This window comes from Montipora foliosa, chromosome 1 (assembly GCF_036669935.1).
Source record: "Montipora foliosa isolate CH-2021 chromosome 1, ASM3666993v2, whole genome shotgun sequence".
NCBI classification, from domain to species: Eukaryota; Metazoa; Cnidaria; class Anthozoa; order Scleractinia; family Acroporidae; genus Montipora; species Montipora foliosa.
The window spans coordinates 35,208,496-35,218,495 of record NC_090869.1 but is presented as its reverse complement, the minus strand read 5'-3'; the positions used below and the strand labels follow the sequence as shown (position 1 = coordinate 35,218,495).

Here is a 10,000-nt window from a genome sequence, read left to right as displayed (position 1 = left end):
GACAGGGTTTATTTCCACTGATTCCGAGATCGAAGCACGATTTCTGCCAACCAGTCCTTCGCGTTCACAAATATAGATTAATTGGTCGGTTTCTTACCGTTAGCGTCCATCGTGAGGAGCGACTGCAAATCTTGTCAAAACTGAATATAAGGGTCAAATCGTGGAGTATAACCATCACCCAAGCAAAGACAGTTATCCCCACGAAGAACTCCGCTTTTGGATCTCCTATGTAGAGCGGCACTTTACCTTCTCTCCTTAAAGTAAGGTACTCCACATTGCTCACCCACGCTCCGAACAGTAACGCCTACAACACGTTTAACCACAACACCAGAATAGTTAAGCAAACAATAACTCAACTATACAGCAGTCTTCTTTTTAGTTTTACAACGACTTTCCTTGGTCTTAAGTCACAATTGGACAAACTCGTTACTTGTTGTCAATGTAAGAGGCTGTGGTCTTTGGTTTTTGAAACGGCGCAGTCACAAATAGATTTATTTTTAGATACACTTTGCACGCAAAAACAAACAAAGGGCAGCCACTGTAACCAATCAGGAGAAGCCATGTCACGTGAAACCGCTTTTGACTTTTTTTTTTTTAGGGATATGACAACTAATTTTCGCGGGAACGAGTATTCTAAAATACACTCATTTGTGACTGTGCTGGAGAACCCACCTATACGCCATATTCCAAAATGGCCGCCATTTTAGTATTCTTTTGTTTGATTGCGAATTGCCCCTTCTGACCTCGTTCAAGGTTACGTACATACATACATATAAACTTAATTGACCGCTCCCCACAGGGGCTTTTCAGGGCCAATGAAACACAACGAAATGACAGAACAGAACAACAACAACTGTTAAGAATCCCAACTGGCTGGAGGCAAACCAGTTGGCTATTTACAAGTGCAGCTGGGAAGTTGAACCAGGGACTACCAGGATCAAATTCAACCAGTGGTCAGAGCGGGTCTTGAACCCGGGATCTTAAGGCAAGCACCCTAACCACTGGGCCACACTGCTAAATATTCTTTTAAATTTTACGTTTGAAAGTGACGCCAAAAGTGCCAATTTGCAAGGAAACAAAAGCCTAAAATGGCGGCCATTTTGGAATAAGGTGTTTGCCATAACAACACTCTTGTCAAATTCACGCGTGGTTTAGGTGACAATTGTGCCGCTATACAGCTAAATGATGCATTCTCGCTACATTTTTAAGAAGCAGATGACAAGTGATAACCACGGTAGTGCACGAAGAAACATCTTTCCATGGTGAGTGATTCGGCCAGGGAAACTACATAGGACAAAATCAGCCGAGTGCTCTTCTACAGGAGTCGAACCTACGACTTTCCGATTACTACTTTGGATTTTCTTACCAATTCCAGTCAACATCGAAAACTTCACCTTTTTCATTAATTTAGCTGGGTTAACATATAGCATCGTCTAATACACTACACCTGCATGCGAAAATCGACACTTTCAATCCTAACAGTAGAGAACGACAATTTCTCAGTAGCGCTCAGAACTGCAATGGCTTTCACAGCGTACTTCACATAGATCCATCCACAGCTAAGGGTTTATCGAGAACTTAGAGTGATCAGCTCTCATTTATCTTGATAATTCAATTCTACACCGGTAAAACAGAGACAACGGGTTAAATTAAATCCATTCCAGCCTGAATGTTTTTCAGGCTTTTATTTTGCTGCTGATCAACTAGTGTTCATGACTGTTTTTATCATTTCAAGGCTTAACATTCTCTCAGCAGTTCTGTGATTTTCACATACTCCGTACTTCCATAGCTCAGAGGCAGAAAATCCGACCTAGTTGAAGGTCATCTACACTCAACTCCTGTTCAGCAAGCACTCCGAATTTCTTCGCGAGTATCCTAAGTCGGTATTTAAAAGACATCTTTCTTTCTTTATTTTCCTGGATTACAGTGCGACGCGTCTTACCGTGGCCACCTAACAAAGTTCTTTAAAACTTATACGCCAATAAGGGTGTGCGAATTTGATTGGCAGTCACGCCTCCTTGCAAAGTTCGCACGGTTGTAAGTTGAACACCGTTGCATGGGTTGTTGAGTTGACGTACTTACCTAATTGTCAAATGTGAAAGTTTGTTGGGTGGCCACGGTAAGGTGCGTTGCACAGTAGCATAGACTATCTTCTACATAACAAGAATAGAGAATATGGAAATCTCAGCCCAGTTATTCAACGAAAAAGCTGACCTTTAGAACTAAAAACACCTACAGGGCGTGAGCAAATGCAAAAAATCCGTCATGAGATGAAGTGATTCCCGGCTTCACATAACTGAGATCTCGACCCCAGAAAGTGAGCTCAACCCTCTCTTTCCAATTAACGCATTGAAAATCATACAAAGATTCAAGTAGTTAGACCGAGTTGACCCGGTCAACCAGGACTGGATGAATGGTCCGTAAAGGAAATACAATATTGTACTGCAGTGCTGATTTATTACCATTTCCGCAAATTTAATTCTGAAAACAGACGTTCTCAGGTACTCGTAATTGATGTCCCATACTCTTCTTCGTGTAGAAGCATCTGTTGCTTGGTCCGGTGAAGATTCTTGTTCTTTTTGGGCCTGGAATTTTCTGTAATTCAACACTAAGTCCACGATAAACAAAATACAGGACAAAAAGCCAAAAGCCTGTAAATGCAAAATGAAGGAAATTGCATGCACAGTCAGTAATTATCGGCGACAAGTTGGTGGCGCGCAGATATTCCCAGAAATGAATGCGCAAGAAATTATGTGCACGCTGGTTTCAATAAAGTGTCCCCTTGCTTAACACTCGTGTCTCGTAATACCGTGAGACAATTATAACGTCACAAAGTGTCCCCCAAATGCTCCTCAAGTAAGAAAAAATAAACAGTTGCATTTACCCAAACCTAAAAAGTAACGCAAACCTTTACCCTCTTTTTATTGTTGGAAATAGGTAGCTAAGGCTATACTCAGCACACTTGTCTCAAGAAAGTCATGGGAAAAATAAGTCATTCAAATGTTAGCTTCTTCACCAGAAATGATTCTTTCAGGCCGAGTTTTCTTTCTTTACACCGCATACCCTTTTCTATGGACAAATTAATATTCACATTCAAAATCAAATGAATAATGAAATTCATACCAAAGCAGCGTACAGAGCATTGACACTTTGTCTGTTTTCACTCGTTAATAATCCATAAATTGCACCAAATTGTGAAGCTCTTGGAACAAGATTTCCGGTGCAAGCCAGCAACAAGGAAAACAAAATAAAGAACAAACACACAGACTGGAAAAAACAAATAAAAGAACAAACATCAGTTCAACTGTTCAAAAGAAAACTTTCGAAAGCGATTTCAAAAGTTAAGACTCTTGAAAACGAGGATGATTTTGAAAACAGCTCTATTAGACGGAGAGTTGTCTAGAAGTCTGAGAGACTTGGTAGTTGAAAACGATACGAGAACGCTAGTGTTGATAATAATGTGCTGGTCCCAAGAGATGACTGTATACACGTTTGGCAACGCGATATTGTGGATAACGCGCAGAACTTCCAATAATACTGACGATAGTTGTTGAAACTACACTTACTGTAGACTGTTGAATTAAACTTCAATTTTTATTTTAACAAATAAAACAAATCCCCATATACTTGGGGTAGCCATTATTTTATCGATTTGATGTGTAAACGTTGTCGATTAACAAACATAAACATAAATATTAGCTTTCCTTTTTTATTCTCTGAGCTAAGCAGTATTCGTGAGCTCGAAACGGCAAAAGCTTTCTTGCTAGCAGTGGGCTGACGAGTACGCGAAAAAATACCTCTGTCATGGGTCGAAACTGGCTGTGTTACTTAGCGATTAAATCTTCACGTTATACTTCACATGTTGCGCGGACTCGCTTAACGACGACGGAATTATTTTAAAGGAATGCATGCGCGAGACTCAGAGGGCTCAAGTCACAGCCAACAAACATATCATAGGGCATGCGTTTGGAACAGTGCCATCCGTGGTCGTAGACAGCGGTTGGATCAATTGAGTTTTGACTCATGGCAGAGGTCTCTATTCCTGTACTCTTCAGCCCAGCGAACGCAGACCTCTGCTAGCAGGGAAGGTCGAAACTGACCGTTTTTATTCCTTTTATAATCCAGTTTAATTTCGCACTCAAGCCACAAATCTTTGATTATTTACCGTCATAGTGAAAAGAGAAGGCCGTTTGCATTTGCAAAACTTCGGAAAGCTGAATATGTAGAGAATCAGGTACAGTAAAACCACGACCCAACTTAATATTGTAACAGCCTTGAAGAATTCTGCTTTGCCATCCACACTAGGAAACTGCAAGATATCTAGATACTTCAAGAGACAAGCCCACGCACAGAGCAGTGCGACCTAGGGAAAAAAACGCATGAGATACAGCGTCATTGTTTTGCACAACCACGTATCAAGAAGTAACCGAAAATCACAAAACCCAAATTCATGTTCGCAAATGACAAAGGGAAGGAGAAAAGATTTACAATAAATATTCATTTCTATGGATGTTGTACGAAGCTGATGAGTAAGGACTTAACCCTCTAAGTGCTAACTCCAGATATATCCGGGCAAAATACCAATACTACTTTCAATATTTGCTTCTAGTTAAGCTTTAGTCAAACCGTCGTGATACTGTGTTCATAGCACCGACTGATTACCATTAGTATGACAGTTGTCATAGTCTGAAATCCCGACGATGAGCCTCGATTTCCACTATATTATAGCATTCGTTTGACAAGAAAGCACGAAAAGCCAGTTTTGTGCTACAAGAATAACACCAAAAAAACCACTAATTTGTCGTCAATTTTCTACGATAAAAACTTGTTCAGAAATTATGAAACGGAACGGAAGGAAGAAAAATTAGGGAAAAATGGGAGTTTTGAACGCCTTGAAGAGAAATAATCTAATTAAAAGTACTTACAAACTCTGCAATCTTAATGTAGCACAGAGGTGATTTGAGGAAGTTATGGTCGATGCTTAGATCGAATAGGACTGCTCCAGAAAGTTGCTGTTGCTGCACAGGTTCCCCAGCTGCGTTTCGCGAAACCTGATGACCAGATACAACAGGTTCCTGAAAAGTACCTTGAATAAAAACCGGTTTTCCGGGCTGCACAGGCTGCCCTATGGCTTGAATAAAAACGGGAGGTCCCACTTGTCCAGGCTGCGCAAGAGCACCACTCTGGATAGGCACTGGTTGCATAGGCTGGCCAGGAGCATCCTTAACAGCAACAACAAAGCACCAAGATTTTAATGCTTAAGCTCTACAGCTATAAATACATGAAATGATGGAAAGGTATGTTGCCGAGAAACTTGTAATATATATATACAGCTATAGTAATCTCCTTTTTCATCTTATATTTCTATTAAATGAACTCGCTTACTTTAAGGTAGATTTTTGTTGAGGGATTGCTTGTTTCAGTAACTAAATTAACAAAACAGTACGTGTTGCCAATAATTCATGCAACGCCACCGCAAACGCTCAAAATTTAAAACTTTTTACTGTCAACGGCATCATTGCAGTGCGAATCGAGAGAAACCCAGTTTTTCTCAAAAAAAATAAATGCGTAACTACTGAATTATCGAGTAAATGTTCACGATAAGCCATTCAAGCACACCAGCTACGTAGCTTATGTTAGCAATGGTAGCACTGAGTACTGCTCCAAACGAATCTGACAGGCCGATGCATCAAATGATTGAAGAAATGCACGATTATGACTCGAAGGTGCTCGGAAAAAACCCGATTGCTCCTAACCTGGAGTCGAAACTAAGGTCCGATTACCACACCGGTTGTTTAAACACTGCGCTATAGAGAAGATTATTTTAAAACTCGTGATGATTATCCCTATTGTTTACTAAGACCAAAACAATATTTCAATCAAGAAAGAGTTAAACTCTTGCAGCATTTGTTTGGTTGTCCAATGTGGTATCATAACAAAGTTTACCGGTTTTTCCTGCTTCACGGGTTGACTTGTGGTGACGTAATAAAACTGAATAGGTTGTCCTTCCGTTGTAGTTTCGAGCTGACCAGCGGGTACTTGGACAAGCAATGGTTGGACTTGGTCGGGTGAGATTTGATACATGATTGTGCCAGTGGAGCTTACGACGGGTGGAGCTTGAGCTACAGTTTCCTGAGAAACCGGAAGTTGAGCTGGAGTTTCACTTTCCATCTGGAATTAGAACAACCAATGAAATTTGTCAGATTAAACACTTCTTCGGGAAAGGCTAATTGAATATTCCAAGGAAAATTGCTATTGACAGCAAAACCAGTGTCATCTTCTTGAAACACTTTCTTTTTCTTCTTAAGCATATACAACTTTGTTGCGATTTCTTTCATCCTTAGTTTGAGCTACTTTCTATAATCCAGAAAAAATGTAAAAGCTTGTTAAATACACTTGCGTGTTCTTCCATGTTCTCTGAAATAACGTTCCCAATGCATTACGTTTACACATACTGCCGAAAATTTAGGGATACCCAGGAAAGTTGAATTACCCCACGCGCTGATAGAATCTTCCCTTTTGTTGACTATCACATTTAACTTCCATCTATCGTCAAATATACTGTATTCGTGCTTGTTGAATTTTTTTAAAATCCACACTCGTACAAGTACGAATACGTTCTGCGCATCTCGAGATACTCTGATTTCCTAAAGCTAGTGCTTATTAATACCGGAGATATTTTTGCGCGGTTCAAAACTATGCGGAGAAAGCAGAACTTAGCAAGAGCTCTTGGTATCCAAAAAGAAAATTAGGGGTAACCATCCATTTTTAAGAGATAATTAAGCTTTAATGTGGCAAAGAACGCCATACATTGCTATGTATGCTATACATAAATCAACGGGAAAAAACGAGGATCCGTAACTTAAGTACGGACCGAGAAAACGAGGTTAGTAAGATATTTATTATATCTCTGAGGTTAACCGGCGCGCGGGCAAGGAAACTAGTCAAAGTGAAGCGGAAGGTTCAACTGCCACAAAGAATGCCGTGCCAAAATCCCAAAAACTAAATCTTCTTGGCTGTTAAGTTTGAAATAATTGCTTGCAAGATTCAAACAATTTTCAGTACAAGTTTATGCAACAGAAATGACATGAAAAACTCGCTAGATGATGTTTTGTCGAAATTTTAAATTTAGCGGGCTGTACAGCGGGCCGTACCGTAGAATACGGCCCGCTAATTTAGCCAATTACAGCGCGCGTACTATCTGCGAGATATAATAATTATCGCTAACATGCGAAAACCGAATTCAATAATTGTTTTATTATGCATATTCCTGAGCTGAGCTCCGACATGACAAAACTGATCAAACTGCTGGTTAGTGTGTCAGGTGACGTCACTTCTGCATGCATAAAACTATTGTCTGTAGGTATGACGTCAATTCTACATATATAAAATCTATTGTTTGTAGGTATGACGTAAGAGAAACAGAGCAAGCAAGAATTGGCTGCGTGCTTATAGCCAATCAAAATCGGGCTGAAAACTTGACGTTTCGTATGCCAGTCAACACACATTTTCAAAAGTGACCGTTACAATTTTTAAAAACTATATATATATCTCGTGGCTGGTATGACGCGGCGTTTCGTCTCGGCCAAGAGACTCATCAGATACTTTTCGAATTCCAGCAAACTCGTTGAGCATCGCGCTCAAAGTCCCGTTCGCAAAGTCAAGATGTCAGCAGTCTAGCCTTCTATCACAGAAGGATTCCCAACCGCAAAGTTCACGAGTTATATGCAATAAAAAATTGTTATTGTTGACTTCGCGAACGAACGGGACTTTGAGCGCGATGCTCAACGAGTTTGCTGGAATTCGAAAAGTATCTGATGAGTCTCTTGGCCGAGACGAAACGCCGCGTCATACCAGCCACGAAATTTAAATTCTTCACAAGTACTTGACAATTTTTTTTTATTGTATATATATATCGTAAACAATAGGGGTCTGGAACCTAGACTGAGAAAAATGATCTGCAGCAGTACGTGTCTGGACATAATGAAAAGTAATAGCTAAAACAGCAATAACTTCTCACTACTAATATTGACATTAAGGGAAGGCTTTAGCTCTTGAATGAACAAAGTCTCTTTAATTCTGCAGTGAAAGTCAGTTTTTCCGGACGCTAAAATGACCTTGAAGATAGTCAGGGATTATGAAAAAAGATCTTACACGCTTCAACAAAACATCATTGGATATTGGTTTCTTGCAAAAATGCAAGTTGTTCCACATCTTTCCTACGTTCCTCAACTTCAAACTTAGCAAAGAAGAGTTTCATGAAACGAGAGCATGTCGTCGATTCAAAGAAGATTTGTTGAACTACGAGCTGAACCAGAAGTTTTCACTGCGCCGCAACTTCCAGTCACTTCCAGAACGTGAGTCAGCACGTTCCATTCTTCAGACTATTCTGTGCCTACTTGACTACAACCACGTCTTTTCTGTTATCGAAACCAAGGCTGTGAAAGTCAAGAAACACAATTCAAGCAAACTTGAAAAGAAGTTCAGTAATCTCAAACGTAAGTTTGGAATCCCTAAAGTGTCAAATTTAAATAACGACGATATCATTTTCAACTGATTCCCATCGTGTCTTGACCGAGACTGAGAAGATTGTTTTAGCACGTGGTTTACGTTTCTGTTTGCCACCTAAAGACGTTGACAAATATGAGGTCAAATGCTCTTTCGAGTTACTTTATCGTGATCTTGTTAAATTAAATCTTCCTATAACCAGCGAAAACCAAGATCGGCTTAGAAGTCAACTGAAGAATATTTCCTATGGTTACATTTACTCCTACGACTTTTCTAAACAAAAAAACATTCTCAGCGAGGATGAATGGGCAGCCTTGAGTGATTTACGCAGGGATGACAGTATCATCATTACGAGACCAGACAAAGGAAACGGCGTTGTCATCGTCAGCAGACTTGATTATCTTAATAAAATGAAGAAGTTGATTTCTGACGGTACCAAATTCAAACAATTAAAGCATAATCCAACTAAATCTAGAGAAGAGAGCCTTTCTGCATATCTTCGCAAAATCAAAAAAGACCGAATTATTGATGACGTAACATTCCACAAGATTCTACCCAGTGGATCTTCTCCTGGTGTTTTATATGGTCTGCCAAAGGTTCACAAGGCTGGATGCCCTTTCCGCCCTATTGTGTCCTCTCTGAACACCTGCAATTACAATCTTGCTTCCTACCTCGTTGGCATACTTCAACCAATTTCCACCAACCAACACACGGTTAAAGATTCATTTAGTTTTGCATATTGGGCCAAACATACAAACATAACAACGGAATAATGTGTTCTTTGGATGTCACTTCTCTTTTTACAAACGTGCCGCTTGATGAAACAATACAGATTTGTCTAGACAGATTGTACTCTCTCCCTGATCCTCCGCAGTTACCTCGTTCTGTTTTGAAAGATCTTTTGCAGTTTGCCACTAAGAAGAGTCATTTTATATTTGATGGCCAATACTACGATCAGATTGATGGTGTAGCCATGGGTTCACCTTTAGGCCCCGTTTTGGCTAACATTTTCATGCCGTCACTTTGAAGAAAAATGGTTGATGAACAGCAGATTCTGTCCTTCACTTTGGTTCAGATATGTAGATGACACCTTCACCATGTTTGACAGCAAGGACAATGCTAATGAGTTTTTAAGTTTTCTAAATAGTCGACACGATAACATTAAGTTTACTCTTGAATTCGAAGAAGACAATAAGATTCCATTTTTAGACATCCTTCTCAAACGCTGCCCTGACAACACTTTCTCTACATCTGTCTACCGGAAGAAGACATTCACAAGCCTTTACACCAAGTGGGATTCATTCACAGCTCGCAAGTACAAAATCAACCTCATCCGCACTCTCACCTATCGATGCTTCCGAATTTGCTCCTCGCCATCTTTATTACAGGCCGCTATTAAAGATCTGAGAAAGCTCCTGTTGCAAAATGGTTACCCTCAAGGCGTTACCACGTTCAACATTAACGATGTATTGAACGAGAATAAAAACAAATC

General features: G+C 40.0%; 1 protein-coding gene across 7 annotated transcripts in view; it reads right to left on the bottom strand.

Annotated features, from left to right (window-relative positions):
• The window catches only part of LOC137997411 (uncharacterized), a 23,654-nt gene that overhangs the window by 3,872 nt on the left and 9,782 nt on the right, over positions 1–10,000 (bottom strand). For 5 of the 7 annotated variants that reach the window (XM_068843433.1, XM_068843402.1, XM_068843388.1 and 2 more), the window contains 6 exons: positions 5,947–6,171; positions 4,926–5,222; positions 4,166–4,363; positions 3,124–3,267; positions 2,463–2,651; positions 98–304 (listed from right to left, as the gene is read on the bottom strand). In XM_068843433.1, the coding sequence (XP_068699534.1) occupies positions 98–304; positions 2,463–2,651; positions 3,124–3,267; positions 4,166–4,363; positions 4,926–5,222; positions 5,947–6,171 (1,260 nt within the window). Of the gene's footprint in view, positions 1–97; positions 305–2,462; positions 2,652–3,123; positions 3,268–4,165; positions 4,364–4,925; positions 5,223–5,946; positions 6,172–9,179; positions 9,282–9,853; positions 9,994–10,000 lie in introns of those variants that run through there. The other 2 variants (XM_068843413.1, XM_068843422.1) reach the window with 2 other exon arrangements.